The following is a 20,100-nucleotide window of genomic DNA, read 5'->3' as shown; positions in this document are numbered from 1 at the left end:
TACGTTTAGTTAGTTTATTTGCTTTGAAAAACTGCAGAAGTCGGCGATTTATTTTAAGAAATATTAAGAATAAATTTGTATAATAAACATGCTTCAAAAAATATATAAATTGACGGAAAATTAGAACGAAAGCCATACAAGAACAAGCAAAACCGACATCAGCTTCGTCAAATGAGTGAAAAGATAAAAAGTTCACAACAACACCAAGTAGAAACTAGAAGCAAAAGTGCCATTTTCACAGCTAAACTGCATCTTTCAAATGAAAAAGAAGAAAATTGTAGCATGATGAATGATAGTCATATGGTTAATTGTGACGTATTAATAACTTCTTCTGATGAACTTGATACTGCTGCTGTGATTAGACATGAAGTTGCTTCTGATTGTACAGAAATATCAGGTAATAAGGATTGCAAAATAAATTGTGTCTAGTGTCATAAAAGTTTAGCAAGATTGTTGTAGTTTGAAATTACAGACTTGTTGTAGAGAAGAAATTTAAACCTGTCTTATTGCAAATAATATTTTAAGATGTTTAGTTTATTTTGTTGCATGTTAATCAATTTGAATGTTTCATACAATCTTAAAAACTTATTTTTTGCCACAATTAATTCATATTTTGTATAACCTTAGATTGTGTAAAAGGTTATAATATAGTGCATTATATATATTTATTTATTAACAAAAGTTACTGTAATCTATAGTTAAAAAAACAAACTTTTGTTGTTTACTTGAACAAATTTAAACTTGTGAACGAACATAAAAAGACATATAAGTTTTTTATTGTGTCATTTAAATATTTAAGTTTAAACGTTAATTTTAATCTAAGTTTTTTTTATATTTCGTCATATAATTTATTATCTGTTAACTTAATTATTTTCGTTTAATACGAATTTTGTATAGTAGTTATATTATGAAATTAAAAGTTGTTTTAAAATGTACCAAAGGTTTTTTGTTAAGTTATTTTTTTCTTGGAAAGCTCAGTAGTAGTTTGTAAAAATACCCCTATTTTAAATCAAAGTCTGTTAAGAAAGCAAACTTTATTTTTAGCATTGTTTTCTCAATAAACAAACAGTTATGACCATTAGAAAATTAAAATAAGACGTTATAAACTGAAGAAGTATAAAACGAAACCTGAGATTAATCTTTTTTATTCTTAAAAAATAAAATACTAAGTTAAACATTAATAAAGCTTATTGTTACAATTTTTTCAAGTTCTTCTATTATCGATTATATTTTTAAAGGAGTTTCAAGTATATTTTTAAATTTTAAGATTATTTATAATCTACTACCTACAATCAAAGTTCTGCATGTAATCACTGTAAACCAGGGTTTTCCAAGCTTACTTTCATAATCGCCAACAATGAAAAAAAAATTTTTTTAAGTTGCCTGCCCCCTTGATAGCTAAAATCATCCCCAAGTTAGCGTTTTCGTCCACTTAGGAAAACCCTGCTATAAACATAATACAAGTTTTAACAGCTATAAATAGTTTTGTTAAGTTTGCATGTGTACTTTGTAGTGCAATTTCGTCTACTATATTGTGAGTTGAAAGTTTTATAGATAATGATTACTAAAAACTTGTTACTAATTTTTTCCTAATTTTTGTAATGTTTTTTTTTTAAATGTTTGTTAAAAATTTGTTAAAAAATTTAAGAATGTTTGAGTGATTTTTTTTATATATATTAAAACACATATCACATTTTGTATTTTAAAAACAAGTGGTTACGGAGTATCACTTTTGCACAAGCTGTCTCCTTTAATAAGGATTAGCAGTTACGGATTATAAAGTAGAGAATAAGTTATATAAAATATTTTCAAAAAAATTAGGGGTGAAAAAGTTATATTCGAAAGTTAAAAATTAAAAGTTTGGGCGTTATTGTTCATTTGTATATTCAGAGTCATCTATGGAAAAATATAATGTAAACCTAACAATTATTTTAATAATAAAGAGTCAGTTTTTTCTAAAAAAACTAACTGATTATTTTTTGAATGTTTAATAATAATTTAAAGTAAGAGTTGGATAGGAGCAGCAAAAATATTTTGTTTGCGACATTTTTTTGTTTGAACGAGATTGCGTCTTTTATTTAACAACTGTTTTGAAGTATACTTTTTAAATTTATTTTAAAAAAGACAATAAATTATCATTTTATTAAAATTTTACTTTATATATTTTTAAAGTTTGTTGCAAGCGAATATTTTTTTAAAAGTTTGATTATACCACATGGATCATAAGACTTTTAACTCTCGGTATATTGGGATATAGGTTTCGTTCTTATTGAAACTCATCACTCAGTAGCAGTAAAACAATATAAACTGTAATTGACGACTGCAAATTTCGTTGATTACGACTGAAGGACTATTGCTTAGTTTCAATAAGAACGAAACCTAGTTCTCAGTCTACCGAAAGCTTGAGGTCAAATTATCTAAGTGGTATAATCAAAGCTTGTTGTTAAGTAATATACTTATTTAAAAATTCCTGGAACAATTTAACAGTAGACTCGAATACATAAAGATCTACGAGCAAAGTTTTTATTTTATTTTTAAAAAGTGATTTAATTTATCTTTAGTTGTTAAAAAAAATAATCAGAAATAAACAGACTATTTTACTTGCAAGTTAAATCATAACTAACTTTTATTATGTTTTTGACTTACTACTTTCATAAATAAAAAAAAATTTCAAATTTCCTTGTCCAATTGATTTTTTTGTTTAGATGTTATTAAAACAGTAAGTTACGTTTTTTACTTATGACTGGTTCGTGGTTTTATTTATTATGAGCTGATTGGTTTCTAGATTCAGTATGCGATGCACTAGCGAGTTCATCATCAAGCTTTTTATCACCAGATAAAATTCAATCATCAACATCAGCTACTGATATACAATCTCTTACTCAAGTTGATCAGTCATATAGGTGGGATTTTTAAATAATGATTTTTAATGATAGTTTTGAAATAAAACTAACAAAAAAACTTATGTTAACTATGAAAAGATTAACTGAACAATTAATAATAAAAAATTACACATCATTTATTGAACCGAAATAAACAATGTTTAAAGTACTTAAAAATCAGGACTAAAAAATAAACTAAAATTAGAAGGTTTTATCTAATAAGAAAACTAGTATTTAGTTATGCATGTGTTTTTAAAAGCTAAAAACTATTTAGCTTACTTCTGCTGTTTAAATTTATTTGTTCTATGTATATTTTGAAATAAGTTTGATATATAAATTTATAACTTTCTTTGTATTTGCAAAACAAGCAACTTTCATCGTCAAAAATATTTATGTTTAAAAAAAAGTTACGTTTCTTTTATATTGCTGTGAATACTGATTAGAAAATTCTTTCTTTATTTGACAAATTTACTAAATTATAATATTTTAAAAGCAATGCAGCATTGGAATCAAACAGAAAACTAAATAGAGGTGGTAGTTTTAGAGGCAGGGGTGAAGGAAAAAGTTTGAGGGGAAAAACTGGACACTCTAAATCAGATCCTGATCCTGACTCAGTTAAAAAAGCTGTGTTGTATAGTACTAGGTTTTTAATAATTACTATGCTTTTTTGATAACTATAAAATAGTTTTCTTGCATAAGTTAAACATACAAAAGTTAGAATTTACTTATCTAGCATTTATTTGATTATATACTAACAAACAAATAAAATAGTATAAAAAAAATTATGAATTTAGTATATAACTTTGTATGGACATAGTTTTTAAAAACAAAGTTTTTAATTCTATGATATATTTTTTTACTCTAATATATAAATATTTGTGTCATAAGTATATATTTTTTTAATAGGACTACTTAAATTATTTTAGTAAAAAAAAACATTTCGTTATTGCACTTTAATTCATTATAGAAATTTAATTATTATTTTGAATATTATGTGGATTTAAAGTAGTGATGTACCGACTCACTGTCCGGATCCGGCCGGATATTGCCATTTTTGTCTGATATCCGGATCCGGCCGGATCTTGATATGAAAAAAAAAGTCCGGTTCCGGCCGGATTCTAATTTGAAAAAAAAGTCCGGATCCGGTTCCAGCCGGATTCTAATTAGAAAAAAAAGTTTGGATCTGGGTCCGGCCGGATCCTAGTTTGAAAAAAAAGTCCGGGTCCGGTACATCACTAATTTAAAGCGTTGTTATTTACTAATTGAAGCTTTACTAATTGAAACGTTAGTATCTATTTTTGACTAAACTTTGTCGTTTTCAAAGCATAAAATCTGTTAGTGCTAGATAAGAAATCAGTTATACGTTATAACCAAACTGTTTTAAGGATAAAAAGGTAAGGTAGACTTACAATGCAAAGTAGTATTTGAAATTTGTACAACTATAATATTTTTATATTCGACTAAATAGGCACACAAAAATTTCAGCTTAGTATCAGAGACTGATGGAGCATGTATTTCTATTAGTCAAAACATCATTCCAACTCTTGATGGAGATCCTGATGTAAGTAAAATTTTAAATTGTTATCATTGGTTTTTGTTTTTAAATTGTGATTAAGTACATACTAGTAGTTCTAAAAAAGTGAAACTTATTTCATTGTTATTCCTCTTTTAATTAGTGAATAGTGTAACACTATTTAAAAATACTAAGCATAAATCACAGTATGAATTACCTGACCCTTTACCGTGGCATCAAAGAGTTAACAAGAACTTATTAAAGAAGCTCTCAAAACAAGAAGTAAACAAGCAATCAAATATAAATGAACTCATTGATACTGAAATGCAGCATTTTGCCAATCTCGTTATGATAAATAAGGTTTTTAATCACTAAAATTATTAAAGTGCGTATTTTTATAAAATACTTTTTAAGAACTTAACTTTTTGGAACAAATTGTATCAATGCTAACCTATTTGATAAGTAATTTTTTATTTTGATATTTTATTATTTTTATAAATATCTTTATAAACTAGATTTTCAACCGTTTACTAAATTTCTAACTTTTTTATAACACGTCCATGTAGTATAAAATTAATACAGTTACTTTGTTTTAACTAGGTTTTCTCTTCGAATTTTTAAGTAAGATTTTTTTTTAGCTTTTTTACGAGCCTCTACAACGAAGTAAAATAGTTAATGAAATTGAACTATATGATTTGTTTTCCACACTGCCTGAACTTGTTCATTTTCATAAACTTCTTAGTCATAATTTTCAAGCTGTAAAAAAAAGAGATGGAAATATTGTCAATGGTGTTGCTGTTCCAATGCTAGATTTAGTAAGCGTTTCTTTTTATATTTTATTTAATTTAAAATTCAAATAGGTTTTAATAGTTTACAGTTTTAGCTTTGCATTTTAATATTTAACAACTGGTTACTGTAAACATAAAATTTAATTTATCCTTGATTTTGAAAATTTTAAACTTGATAATTTAAAATTTTTAATGTAAATTAAAAACATTTAGCTTTAACAATGCTATATGCTTAATCGAAACGGTTGAGCTTTTTTTAATTGGTTTAAGGTTTTTGTTTAATTGTTCATAAAAATTTTATATAAGTGTTTTGATTAGTAGTCAAAAAACTATTAATCAAATTTTGTAGATTTTTTAATGAACAATAATTATATTACACAACAATTTTAGTTTGAAGATGACGTTGGTGAAAACTTCAAAAAACAAGCAGCTAAGTTTTGTGCAAATCAGAAAAAATCATTACGAACAATCACAAAACTGAAAACTGACAACAAAAAGTTTTCCGAGTTTCTTGAGGTGACTGGTCCATAAGTTTCTTAAACTAGTTGTGCTAATTGTTTAAAAGCTCTATCGTATTTAAAATTGATTATTTTAATTAGGTTGATTTATTGGCTTCACGTTAGTGTTACTGTAGTTTTTCGTTGTAACTTGTGGTTCTAAACCAGGGGTCAGAAAACTGCGGCCCGCGGGCCCTTTTTAGCTAAAAACACACGTTTTTAAAACTATTAAAAGAACATTTTTGTGGTAAAAACTTACAATTTGACTCTAAACTTTATTATAACTTTTTATTGGTGTTATAATATTGCTTATTTATCAAATTTTGGTTTGAAGTGGTATTTTATAATGGTTACTACAACTATTCTAATATAACGACGGCCCGTGAAGCCAATGCAGCAATCTTTTTTAGTAAAGTTGGCCGCGCTTACAAAAAGCTGCCGACCTCTGTTTTAACTTTAACATTATGTATTGTTTAAACTCGCTAATGGAACTAATCATAAATTTTTTGTTTTAAATATTTAATTAATTGCAAAAAATTACACAAATAAATTTGATAAAAAGACAAAAAATTGGCATTGTGGCAAACAGTTTTACGAGTGTTGCCTTTTACTAGCGAGATAACTTGATCAGTTTGTTTTATTTTTTCATAATGATATCCATTTAATCGCTAGACGGTGCTCGTTGCTTATCTTGAAACCATCTCAAAGCATACAATTTCTTGACTCTTTTAAATGAAAATTTGTATATTGGTTTATAAAAGTATTGCATATAACTTCTATTTTTTGCATAACGCAGCAAACCCATCGGAAAAACTTCGTCACATTAGGTAGACTTCAACTTCAGGATTGGATTCCTGCGCAATTCCAAAGACTAACCAAATATCCTCTAATGATCAAAGGGATCATTAAATGTTACAAAAGTAAGCTTTCCAGTAAAAATTTATCATTTATAAAAAAGTTTGTTAGTTTTGTTATTGTAAAAAAAAGTTCTACTTAAAAATTTTCTCAAACTACATATAATTTTTTTATTTATTAAAATTATATGTGATATTTTTATAACAGCATCATCAGATCAAAATTCTGAAGAGTATAAAAATTTATTAAAACTAAAAGAAATCACAACAAAAAACTTGCTTTATACTGATGACTTTATTAGAAAAACTGATAACAGATATGTTAGTTTTTATAATTTTATAAAACTACTATTAATACTAAAATTCTTTTTGAAATAACAATTTTAGGTATAAATTCTTAATAGTATGGTATAACCTGTTTAATACTCTTTAGTTTATTTATTAAGAAATAAATTTAGTATTATTAAAGTTTTACTTGTTGTAATTTCACAGATGTTCTTACAAGATTTTTCACGCCCAGAAAACTAAAATGGCATGCAACAATTTTAGATAGTTTATAACGTCATTGCAATATTTACGAATCTTTGTATAATTAATTTTTATATTAAACATAATTATAGAAAATAAGTTATAAGTTATTTACAAATCTGTTATTTGTAATTATAGGACCTTGAAAAAATTCAACAAAACTTGGATAGGTCACCTTTGATTATGAATAAAAATGTTAATATTGATGGCAGTCTCATACATACTTATAAGGTAACTTATTATTGTTTTATATTTTGTAGGTTGTAAGTCTTTATTCTTAAAAAATTAAGTAAATTTAAATGTTTTTTTAATAGGACATTGATTTATTAGAAGAGGATTCAATTTACCAAGGTTATTTAAAATATGTTATTGGAATAAAGAAACAGGATGCATATGGTGAGATAAATTAAGTTTAATTAAACAAGCATACGAAATAAAGTATTATACAGTGTTTGCAAAAAACCTGGAATCCTAAAAAAATCTGGAATTTGACAATCTAGGAAAAAAAAACCTGAAGTTTGAGAAATTTGTTAAAAACCTGGAATTTTAAACTATATTTACATGTAAAGTAGAATAACTTAAAATAAGAAGAGAAAAAATTACCATAAAGGTAAAGAAATATGTATCATTTAAGTTTTTTTGTTAAAAAACACATTTAAAGTAGTTTTTCAGTATTTTTCTTTGTTTTTAAATTTTTCAACACGGTTTCTATTTAAGATGGGTTTTTCACAGTTTAGTTTTATACTAAAAATGGACCAACAATTTTTTTTTTCAAACCTGGAAGGAATTCAGAAAACTTAAAAATTTACTAAAAACATTAAAAAATTCTGATTATAGAAATGTATAATTTTTGAAATGTTTAGAGTTATTTATATTGAGTTTTTTAGTATCTGTTTAGATTTTTTATTGTGTTACGTGTTCTATTACATAAAATTATTTTACTTGAATTAACTTATGTACTAGATTTTAAATTAGACAAAATAATTACAATACAGATGTGTTCGTAGTTGTATATAAACACTTGATTGTATTAATTGAGACCAACGCAAACAAACAGCACTTCTTAAATGTGTTACCACAAAAAACAATATCTCAAGGAGTAGGTATCCCATTTATTACAATGTCTGATGCCGTTATAAGACGAACTGCTACTGGTAATAAATTATCTAGGCTAATTAGTTTATTGCTTCTAAATTACATTATAAAGACTGCTATTTGTTTTTTATGTTAAAACTTTGTTTCTTGACAATTACTATTAAATGTACTAGTTTGTTGATATCAAAAAATATATAATTAATTGATTCTGTAAAACAAAGCAATTTTTTATTATTAAAATTTTTACAACTTTATCAACAAATAATTCATATATAGTAATTTATATGCTTTACTAGTTATTTTTCAAAAAGTTAATGGTTGTGCTTTAGCTTCTTTTCTAACCTACTGTAGTCGTAGACACAAAATATATTTTTATTCCTAGCTTTTACATAAATTGTTTTGTATCTTAGAAATTATGTTATATAAACTAACTGACAAAGAGTTGTGTATTATTTTAGTACACTTAATATAATATTAATTTTAATGCTACTAATAATACTTAAGTTGACTTGACGTGGGTTCGTATGGTAAATTAGCTTGTTTTTTTATTTAATAAAAACATATACTTACTTAAAATATAATTTAGTAAATTTATATAGATAAGTTAAATTTCTATATAATTAAACAAATAAAATAAACTCAGTCATTATTTATACTTGGTGTAGTCAACTTAAGTTATCATAAATGTATAATAGCCATTATCCTCATTTTTCTTTGTTTATAAACGAAGTGTCTAAAAAAGTAAAAAGTATCAAACTACACTAATTGTTCCTTCTATTTGATGTTATTGTTTTATTACTATTTAACAGATAAGAAAGCATTTTTTATGTTGGCTAATAATAACATGTATCAAATGCTTGCCTCAACACAAAAATCAAGAAATGAGTGGGTTGATGTTCTTAACAAGGCTGTCACTGAGGTTTTTCAAAAATTTGTATGGTTTTTTAAACACTACATAGCTTATACTCATGTCATTTAACAACTATTTAATTTTAGATAAATATATACAGAAGAGTTAAATTTGCTAAACTTTATCTCAATTGTAAAATAACGTATGACAACCACACATTAAATTTCAGGCACAAAAAGACAAACCAAGCTCAGAAACGCATCAACTTAAGTAATTTGTTTTGTGTACTTTGTTTTATTTTGAGCATGATTGGTCATTTTTAGTTTTAAAATATGAGTTTTTTAAAAGTTTTTTTTTCTAATAAAAAATTTTTTTAATAATGACGACAGTTAAAAACAATTACAGAATAAGACCATCAGAATTTCATAACAGTCCTGATGATATGAACCTTACTGTTAGTAAAAGTTTATATAATTAAGTGTTGTTACGAAATGTTTATTAAAAAAAGTTAAAGGTTATATATTTTTTATTTTGATATAAAATAGTTTAATTTGTAAATATTTTTCTTTGTGAATATTTTATATTGTAAATATTTTTTTTTAAGTCTTAATAAATTTTAATTTAAAGACATGAAATAATTTTAGTTGTAAATAGAATACTAGTACTTTTTACTTCTTTTCAGGCTAAAAAGTTTAAAAAAGTGTTTAAATGAATAATCTGTCATAACTATACTTAAATTTACTATTTAGCTAACTTCACTATTTTTATTTGTTTTACAACTTTTATTTATGTTGATGTTTTGTCAAAGTTTAAATGCAAGTGTATACTTATGTACTTAAAAAATTTGAATTTGTTAACTTAAAGTTATTAGGTTTTTATCTTATTTTAGGTGTAAAAAGATTGTATTTTAACAACATACTTCATTTAAACGTTACAAATATCCACAAAATGTTACAACAAAAATTAAAGCTGTTGTACTTTAATAGTTGTTAGTTTAACTTTAAAAAACTTATCAATATTTTTAACAATTTACCATTTTTCAAATGCTATAGTTTTTGAATACACTAACTCATATTATTTGTAGAGTTATTTTAGTATTTTAATTAATTTTTAACAGGTGGAAGATAGTGTAGTACAATCAGATGAACTTAAAGGGAGATTACATCCAATTGTTGATCCAATCGAAGAAAATATTATAAACGAACCAACAGTTGTACACCCTACTTCCCACCACATACAAAAAGAAAACCAAATCAGAAATGTGTGTAGTTGTTAATAACTGTAAAAAGTTTATTTGATTAACCTAAAAATAGAGATATCTAGCATATATTGATTGTTAAGATTTAAGCTTACACTAACTCTATAAACTGTAGTTTCATAAAAATGTTTTGATTTAATTTTTATTACTATAAAATTTTAGAAAATTAGTTAATTCTCAAGCCTCAGTTTGAAAAATGTTTATTTGTGTAAGTTAGTTATCAAAAACTAAAACAATTATTTATATAATCTAAACTTAGTTTATATAAGACATGTATGGTATGTATCAATAAAATATTTACTATTTTTAGATTTAAAAGCAATATAAACTTAAAATATTAATGAACAGTTGCTAGTCATAGTTTTTAGAGTTAGATAGCAATTTGTTGATTACTCTTTTTTAACTCAGCTTTAAAGTTAGTGATCTGCAGGATCCGGATCTCATTTTCAAATCAATAAAAATACTATAAAATGTGAAAAAGTAAATGGTCGGATTAAATTTTTGTTAAAATCAATAAACCTATCAGTTAAATAAGTTTTGTCCACTGTGTTTTGTACAGTTAATTTTTTAAACACTGCCTAATGCTTAAAACCGTGTGTGTTCTAATAAACTTTATGTAGTAAATTATACTTTATTATCTTTTAGCTCCTAGTAGTAGAGCTTTCTTTGGACATAGCTTACTTAAAAATTAACTAGTTTTACAAAAGTAAAATATTCCGAAAAAGTCTATGTCGAATAATCCGGTCATATCAGCTCCACCGACTAGAGAAGTTGCCTAATGTTGTTAAAAAAGGTTGAAAGAGTGGACAAAATTTGGTTTATTTAGGAACTAAAAATTGGTCAAAATTTAAAACACTACGTATAAATAATTATTATTTTGTCATTAAACGAAGGAAGCAAAATTACAATGAAACAATTAATCAACATGCTTTTAATGGTACAGCTGTGGTAAATAGAAACAGATCACTGTTGCACAAAGCGTCACTTTTGCACGAGCTTTAAATGTTCTAAATAAGGAATTTACAGTTGAAAACATTTGTTTTTACCAATTAAAAAAAGAGTCTTCTAAATCAATTTTAATTTGGACTGTTTTGATTAAACTAAAGTCGGTTTATGCAAAAGTAACGCTCCGTGCATTGTGGCACCTACTCCTGGTAAACATAAGTTTGAATAAAGAGCAATTAGAAATTAAAACTTTTTTTTCTTTAGTAACGAGAGAACGCACTAACAAATACTTTTAACCCTACAATAACATCAAATACATTTAAAAAAAGTATTGTTAGTTTGTTTATGCTCAATTGTTTACTTGTGTATTTTCAAGAAACGTTTTGTTATAAATTTAGTTTGGTTTTTATATTTAAAGACGTTTTTTCAACGAAAAAACAGCTACTGCTAGTTTCAAATGATTGGATCCTGATCTATTTTTGAATAACATATGCCGAAACTAGTAATCTACCGAATCCACAAAGTTAGGATCCAGCCGGATCAATATATAATAAATAAAATTTTGATTCAGCCAAGTCCGTTTAGTTTAGGATCCAATAGATCACTACTTTAGAGGTTTAATTCCGAGATCAAGTTTTTAAAGTTTTAAGTTCTTATATAAATGAATTCGTTCTAGTTCACTACCTTCTTTTTTCGACTAGTCGACAGGTTTAAGATCACATCACTATATCTATTAGAGGTTCTCAATAATCAGTATAAACTAATTTAGACAAGTTTATTTAAAAATACTTTTATAAGTGTTACTTTCTTAGTTTTACTTAAATAAATACTTAGTTGATTAATTTAAAACTTGGCTCTGCATTTAGTTAAACAATGCATACGATTTATTCCAATTATTTTAGGATATGAATAACCTACTTCAAGAAAAGAGAAAATTAATTGCTGAAATGGCGAATTCAGATTTAGAAAATTTAGACACAGTATTTGAAATTTCTCAAAACGATTCAGATGTTGACAATAAAACTATTTTGCTTGATATGATTCTTAATGGTATGTTTTTGTGATTAATCTTTTATTAAAGTTACGACAGTTTTTTTATGTTATGTTTATTTTTAGACTAAAAATGGACCAAAAACTTGCTTTTTAAAAACCAGGAAGAAATTTATAAAAAATATTTTACAGTCATTGATAAGTTTAAGATTTTCACAACAATTTCTTTAATAAAAATTTTGAACTATAAAAAATTGCAAGAGAGATCATAGCTAAGTAAACAGATTTGTAGTTTTTGTACATTGCTACAAATCTGAACCTTATAAACCTAACTTATTTTATATCGAAATTAAGATTTTTATGAAATTTTTTTGAGTGCAAATTTTTTAAAAGCCTAGCACACTGTTCTTAAATTTAGCTGTTTATACAATAGCTTTTTTTTTTTTAAATAAAGTTTAATTTTTATGTATCATTAAAATTAAAATGGATTTTGTTATATTAATATATGGAAAATTAAACACCATCTTTGTGTTATAGTTATTAGTTATAATTTTGGTTATCCAGTGTTTGTATAAGATAGCCTATATTTCTACATGTAATAATTTCCTTTTCACAGTCAAGTTCTATTAAAAGTAGTTAGGCTAGTTGATGGATTTAGCACCTGACGGATTCTTGAGTGTCCTTCTGATTTTACTTAAATTAAAGTTTCAAATTTTATTCGATTAAAAACGATTTATACTTAGATAAAAAAAAATTGATATTTCTTGCATTAACAAAACGAAAGAACTTTTATTATACATATATTTAAGGACTATTTTAGCTACATGCTTTTCAGCATTATTTTTCTTATATAGTATGTTTTATTAATATTTGAACTGTGTTCTAGTTTGAACTTTATTAACAAAACACTTGCTTTTTTTCAACAATAAACGTAATGTTTACAAAATAATTAACCACAATAAAGCTAGCATATAACTTCGCAATAAAAACTTAATTGTTGATAAAATAATAGTTTTATTGAATTTTTTGTTTATTTTTCAATGATCTAACGTATAGTTTTTAATTAGTGGATAAATTGGATAGTTTGATGAACAACTCAGCAACAGCAGACAACATCTACACTTTTCCAGCATCAAACTCAAACATACAACCAACAAATAGCAACTTAACCAGTAGAAAAAGCTCTGGTATACCTCCAGAAGATTATACTAACGATGACAGGTAATTAAAATATCTTAACTATTTTCAATTGTTTTAATGTTTTGTTAGCAAAATATTTTAAATGAATTAATATTTTAAAATAATTAGTCACTAATTAATTAATTGTTTAAAAAACATATTTTAAAATAGTTTTGTTAAGTGTTCCATATTTTAGTACTTTGCAAAAGTTATACTATTAAAGAGAGTTTTTTACCTTATGTTTGATTTTATACTAAAACCGAACAAAAAAAGAATTGTACTTCAAAAAACGTAGAAGAAATTCATGAAACCTAGAAAAAAAAAACTTTAATGTTTGGCAACGCTGCTGCTTCATAGTTTTTTATAATGTTTTCTAATTAAATAACTAAAAAATTACAAGAACTAAAGCCTGTTTTATATGAAGATTTTTTTACAAATTTTTTTATAAAATAGCATAAAATATTTTTAGACTTTCTTAATCAAAAAACTGCTTACAAGCTGTTATAAGCTTATTTTCATTGATATATATATATATATATAACTTAGTTCGATAATTTTAAGTTTTATGTTATAAAAAATGACACTTTGTAGACTTGATAAAAAGTAAACCTTAATTAGGTTTCAATTGTAAGCTAAACAACATAAGTCAAAACAAACGTAAAACATGCTATCAGGTATAGTATTGATTGAATATTAAAGTAAGTGGTTAATGGACAAACGTAATAAAATTTGTTTCCCAAAATAATACTATGAATACTAACTACCTTTTAAACAATGTTTAGTCTTATTTTTTTTTACAATATTATTAAATGCTACTGATTTTACTGTTAACTCAACAAACATTGTATGCATAGATGGGCAACACCTATAAACCTCGATATACCTAAAACATTGCCTTCAGTAGTTAACCCACCGCTCACAACACAACACACAGAAGATGTAGACCAGTCATTGTACGAAAGACTCACTACTAAAAACAAAGAAAGAAAAGCTTTTACTTCAATTGTTGAAGTAGAAAAAGTATGGAGCATAATTACCACGTTAAAAAGTCAACTTCATGTGTTATTGGTTTGATTTTTTTGACTTGCAAACTTTTTTGCTTTTTAAAAATTAGCTAATAAGTGAAGAATTTACTAACTTATTAAAATATGTTTTACAGCCTAAAGATTCTAGTTTGATTTTAACTTGATTAAAAATAATAAATTCATTTACTATATTAATATATTTTTAAAAGGAAAGAGAAATGCATCCAAACACAAGAAACCAGGACGATAGTAATGATGTTGATGTTTGTTTGATACTTGTGTTTACTTTAATATTTACTGACAATAGTATAATTAAAATACTTTAAAAATATTTTTGCTCTAATTACATGTGATAACTATATACATTATTTTTGTGGTTAAGTATTTTTAATGGTCAATAAATTTTAATATTTTGAGGAATTAACTAGTGATATTATTTTAGGCTGTGAGTTTTTTTTAAATAGTTTTTAAGTTTAATATCTTGAAAACAGTCTTTAAAGCTAGTTTCATTTATTATGACTTCATTTGGCAGTTAAGCAACTTTCCCTAATCCAAAGCAACAGATGTATTATATTTAAAAAGATTTTAAGTATAAAAATATAGTTATTATTTAATTTATAAATAACTACCCTAAACGTGTTTAATTAAGTTCAAGTGACTTTTTTACAAAATAAAATGGTTATTTGTACTTTTTATAGATTGAAAAAAGCTCACCTCCGCCAACATATGAAGAAGTTCGACAAGAACACTCTGAAGAAGAAGGTATTTGTAATCTCTCTTCGTGATTAAAGTAATTGAAATATTTAATTTTGACCAGTGGTATTTCAAACTCTTGTGAGTTATAATAAGTGTAACTACTTATAAAAGTTTCCAGTTTAAAAAGAATCTTTAGTTTTTCTAATCAGTTTTTTTTTCTAATACCAATTTACTTAATGATTAATTTATTATCAATAGCTATATTTTCACCAGTAAATTTTCTTAATCAAAATTTTTGAAGTAAATTCCACTGTGACTACTTGCAGCAATTTGTGTAAGTAATGATTTTGCAATTTTACAAGCACATGTTAATTTGTACAGTTTTTATTGCCTTAAGCTTAAAGAATTAAAATTAACTTAACATTTATGAAATGATTGATTCCAATCTTTGTTATAGTTATAATTATGCAATGAGTTTTTTTTTAATGTCAGGGTTGCCTTTTTACCTCGAAAAACCTGGAATTTGAGAAATTTTGAAAAAAAAAACCTGGAATTTTGAACAAAAATCACTAAAAAACCTGGAAAATCCTGGAATTTAAAACAATTTTCACATGTTAAGTAGAAAAGTTTTGATTTGACACAAAAAATCTACCATATAGATTTTAAAAATTTGTCATCATCAAATTTTTTTTTTATTAAAAAATATATTTGAAGTAGCTTTAGAGTATCTTTTCAATGTTTTTACACTATTTAACACAGTTTTTTGCCTTAAACTTAACTTTAAACTATAAATAGACCCAAAAATGTGTACTTTTAAAAACCTGGAGGAAATTTCGAAAACCTGGATAAATTTTTTCAAAAACAAGTAGCAACCCTGTTTTGTATAAAATTTCAAGCATATATGTTTAAATTGAAGGTTTTATCTTAGTAAGTTAACAAAATAAAAAGTTCAAAGATACATTGACCCTCTAATAATACAAACCGTTTATAAATTAAAAAAAGAAGTAATAAAGCTTTCTGCTGATTGAAAATTGTTATTGAATAAAAAGATACAGTAACTAATTTAATACACTTTTTTGAATATAAACTATTGATATATGCATGAGTGTAAATCGAAGTTAGTGAGATTAAAGTTTTCCTACTAAGCATGTTTTATTAATGTTTCCAAGTATAGTAGTTGGGTAACAATTACAAATTTAGTTTTGTTATTTTGGTTGTACTTATAATATAGTAATCTTCTTTTTGGATACGCACTTTAAACACAGTTCAACGTTTTTAATTCGAAGTTGAGTACTCAACAGGCAATGCGTACTTAAATGTGTGTACTCAAGGTAAAGATTACTATAGTTCTTAAGTTAACCAAAAATTTTACTATAACTTTTATCTTTAAAGATAACAATAAAAGGTCTCAACTTATTTATAAGATGAGTAATATAACATCTTATATTTTACTACATTAATTTTTTTTATAAATAAATAGAGTTTTATTCTCGAATCACTTAAGACTTCAATTTACATACTTCAATCAGTAGTCTTCAAAGTGTGCACCAGTGCACACTAGTGTACACGAAATTTATTTTGGGGTGCATGAATCGTAGCTTGAAAAATTATCCTAAATTTTGAAACTTACACTAGATATTCTGGAGGTGATGAAGAAGAACAAAAAAGTTTTAGGTGTTTTTAATGGTAGGTTTTAAGCTTATACTAGTTATTATGGAAAAAAAAGGAAATTTAGGGGACCACAAGCCGTAAAGGGAGCAGCTACAAGGCTTTGAAACTTTCACTAGATATTCTCGAGTTGATTATAAAGAGCAAAAAGAAAAAAGGTTTTAAACAGTTTTTTGAAAAATCTTGTTGGAGGGCGAAAAAAAAATTGGAAAACCTTGCACTGGGTATTAGGGAAATTTGAAACTTATACTAGATATTCACGCATTGGGGTACACAGAATTTTAGTTTTGCATTTTAGGGTGCACAGATTTTGATTAGCTTGTTGACTGTTTGAAGATTAGCTTTTGTTATACCTAAGTTTACTTTGTATTACAAGTATTAAAAACTAAAGATATAGTTTCTCAGCAGTTTGTTGTAATATTTTAGTTAAATTATTTATTATATAGAATAATTTTTTTATATCCATTTGCAATTTACTATAGTTTATGGTTAATTTAATTTAGAATGAATAAATCTTCTTCCTTATTATCTTTCTAAAATTTACCATTTAATTGTTATTCATTATATAGTTTTTTTTTTACATTTTATATTTAATTGACCTATTAAGTTTGTATTTTTTGGTAGTGGAATGTAGTACTTATATTTTATTACAAAATTACAGATATGAGTAAGTACTTAAAAATACCCATTAAAAAAAGTGCATATTGTATGTCATACTACTTTGAGTTTTGTAGTTTGTTGCGATTCAATTAAGTTAAGGTTTTTTTGTATCTATTATACCCTTAGAGTTAAAAAAAATATTTACTGTATTTTTATTTATTTTTTAACTAATCAATATACTCTATCTAGTTTTTTTTTTATAGATTGTATATTAAAAACTTGTAAGTATTTCTGTTGACTAATTAAGAGGTCTAATATTTTTATTTAACTTATATAGTTATCATTATTCAAGAAAATAATTATTCAAAGCTTTTTATAATTACTCTAAACTTGTTAATAATAGAAGAAACAGAACAATGGGAGTCATATCCATCCACGCTAATCGGTGGTAGTTTAATGTCACACTACACAACGTCTCCTAACGATGAAGTTGTGTCAATCAAAAACAAATTTGTCGCAAAAAATTATCAACATAAAACTTTAGAAAGGAAAAAAACTGCGTTCTAAAAAATAGAAATTTTTTATACAATCTTTGACCTAAAATTTTGAACTTTTTTTAGTAAATAGGAATTAAAGTTTTAATTTGAGTAAAAATTTCACAGCTTGTAAATTTCTTGTGTTTCTATACAATTAGTTTCAATAAAAAAGTGTATATTAAACATTTATATTGAAATTTTTAGTCTATTAAGCTGCTCCCTAACTGTTTTTTAGAGGGAGAAATAATACATTTAAAATCATGTTTGAACTTAGTTGCAAATTATGTAAATGCATTTAATTTTTATTACTTTTGCCATTATAAAAACCTCGTCATCTTCTTTAATATTTCTGCTTTTACCAAAGTTAATAGGAGTTTAATTTAAGATTTTTTATGTAGTTTTTTATTCTTATTAGTTTTCATTCTTCTGGCTGTTTTTATAAGTTATGAACCTTTTTTTTACATAAAATGAATACATTTGACAAAAATCAAATTCTTAACTACTTTATACAAAAATAATTAGGTATAAAACGAATACTTGAACTTTTAGACCTAGTAAATAGTTAGTAAATTCTTAAGCTTCTAAAAGTTTGAACAGAAAACCAAGTATTTTTTTTTGTTTTTGTAATCATTGATAAAGAAAACAATTTTGAAACATGTACAAGTGCTTTAAATTTAATTGTGTATTTATTTTTTCGGATTTTTTAAGTTATTCTAAATTAAACCACTCGTGTTTTAAAAATGTATTATGTTGTTGTTGAAAATTTGTTTTTAGTATAAATAATTTAATTTACCTGAGTATTCCTTATAAAGTTTTACAGTATAGAGTTTTAGAATAAATCTACTTAAGTATATCTAATAAAGTAACTAAATGATATTACAATGAGAACAATTAAAAAATTACGTTGAATCTGGTAATTTTTTTTATTTACATAAGGCTGTTTTAGTTTTTGATCATTAGTCAATGTATTTGTTTAATCAACATAAATATAAACAAATTAAAACATATAGGTAAAGAAAGTTTGAAAAAAAAAGATAGCGCCAATAAATAAAATGATTTAAATAAGTTCTCACTCAGACAATATCACTCAGACAATTTGACTCATATCATGAGCATACTTTAAAATCAATCACCTACCGTTTTTTTGTAGTTATAGTTATATATGAATCCTGTAATTTTTTTTTGCTTAATTTTAAATAAACAAGTTGCTTGTTAACTAATTCTAAATCTGTTATTGTAAAGCATGTTTGATTCACAAGTACTTAAGTATAAGTTTAACATTTATCACTAATACTTCTTTACAATATTTTAGTTTTATGTTAGCTTTATATAAAAGCCTTAATACTCAATTTATTTTTCTATACAATCAAATTAAAAAACTTAAGTTACTTCTTTTTGTTTTTCAAGTCTGAGTATTAGAAATACTATCATTTATATTTACACACTTAATGTTTACCACTTATGTTTTTATTTCAAAAATTTTACAGTTTGACTTAAGTTTTAGATAGATCTTCCTATTTCAGTTTTAGTCACATGTTTATTTAAACTAAGCAAAAAATTGTTTAACTCTAGTTTTTTTTTCGTAAAACGGATTATTATAGTGTATTTTAGTAATTGAATGATAACTAAAAAAGTTTTATCTACATTAAAAAAAAGATTTGTATTGCGAGATATAATACTATCTTAATAACCAAAATAAAGAATATTCCGCTCGAAACTTCATTTGGTTTCAGATTATTTGAAGTATATATAGATACAAATCCTGGATTAGAATTTCTCATAGATGGCGATATCGCCCCTTTTAGGCAATTTTAATAAGTTGCAGACTAATTTTTAACAATTGTAGAGTTTTTAGCTTGCTAATTTACTCATTTAAGTATACTAACTACTTTTTAACCCTTAACTAATAAGGCATAAAGTATAAATCAGTAATTAGCTAACTTCTGAGGTTTAAATGAAGCGTAAAAAAGTCACGTTGTTATTACAACTGCGACCAGCAAGGATTTCAAAATTTGGCCCGCGACCTCTAGAGTGAGGGGGTAGGGAGGTTAAACTTAGTTCTCTTCCAAACAGGTGATTATGAAAATGAGTTTAGGAAACTCGGTAGTAGATAAATAATATTACTGAGCTAACTTTCTATTGAAAAAAAAAACATTATTGTACAGCTTAAAACTTGACAACAATAGTTTAAAGGTC

The 20,100-nt window shown here is 24.9% G+C and overlaps 1 protein-coding gene across 4 annotated transcripts in view; it reads left to right on the top strand.

Annotated features, from left to right (window-relative positions):
* The window catches only part of LOC145849117 (rho guanine nucleotide exchange factor 11-like), a 57,314-nt gene extending 38,675 nt beyond the window's left edge, over nucleotides 1-18,639 (top strand). For 2 of the 4 annotated variants that reach the window (XM_082954208.1, XM_082954206.1), the window contains exons 20-41: nucleotides 125-397; nucleotides 2,786-2,903; nucleotides 3,376-3,525; nucleotides 4,368-4,443; nucleotides 4,603-4,755; nucleotides 5,034-5,210; nucleotides 5,574-5,699; nucleotides 6,477-6,600; nucleotides 6,743-6,855; nucleotides 7,201-7,293; nucleotides 7,377-7,458; nucleotides 8,058-8,216; nucleotides 8,967-9,076; nucleotides 9,237-9,277; nucleotides 9,413-9,461; nucleotides 10,125-10,268; nucleotides 12,113-12,260; nucleotides 13,268-13,421; nucleotides 14,234-14,447; nucleotides 14,614-14,667; nucleotides 15,103-15,166; nucleotides 17,772-18,639. In XM_082954208.1, coding sequence (XP_082810334.1) covers nucleotides 125-397; nucleotides 2,786-2,903; nucleotides 3,376-3,525; nucleotides 4,368-4,443; nucleotides 4,603-4,755; nucleotides 5,034-5,210; nucleotides 5,574-5,699; nucleotides 6,477-6,600; nucleotides 6,743-6,855; nucleotides 7,201-7,293; nucleotides 7,377-7,458; nucleotides 8,058-8,216; nucleotides 8,967-9,076; nucleotides 9,237-9,277; nucleotides 9,413-9,461; nucleotides 10,125-10,268; nucleotides 12,113-12,260; nucleotides 13,268-13,421; nucleotides 14,234-14,447; nucleotides 14,614-14,667; nucleotides 15,103-15,166; nucleotides 17,772-17,935 — 2,786 coding nt within the window. In that variant the 3' untranslated portion in view covers nucleotides 17,936-18,639. Of the gene's footprint in view, nucleotides 1-124; nucleotides 398-2,785; nucleotides 2,904-3,375; nucleotides 3,526-4,367; nucleotides 4,444-4,602; nucleotides 4,756-5,033; nucleotides 5,211-5,573; nucleotides 5,700-6,476; nucleotides 6,601-6,742; nucleotides 6,856-7,200; nucleotides 7,294-7,376; nucleotides 7,459-8,057; nucleotides 8,217-8,966; nucleotides 9,077-9,236; nucleotides 9,278-9,412; nucleotides 9,462-10,124; nucleotides 10,269-12,112; nucleotides 12,261-13,267; nucleotides 13,422-14,233; nucleotides 14,448-14,613; nucleotides 14,668-15,102; nucleotides 15,195-17,771 lie in introns of all 4 variants that reach the window. The other 2 variants (XM_082954209.1, XM_082954210.1) reach the window with 2 other exon arrangements.
* The last annotated feature ends 1,461 nt before the right edge of the window (nucleotides 18,640-20,100 follow it).

This window comes from Thalia democratica, chromosome 1 (assembly GCF_965202585.1).
Source record: "Thalia democratica chromosome 1, ktThaDemo2.hap1.1, whole genome shotgun sequence".
Taxonomy (NCBI): domain Eukaryota; kingdom Metazoa; phylum Chordata; class Thaliacea; order Salpida; family Salpidae; genus Thalia; species Thalia democratica.
The sequence above is the reverse complement of the archived record's forward strand: the minus strand, read 5'-3'. Positions and strand labels throughout refer to the sequence as shown.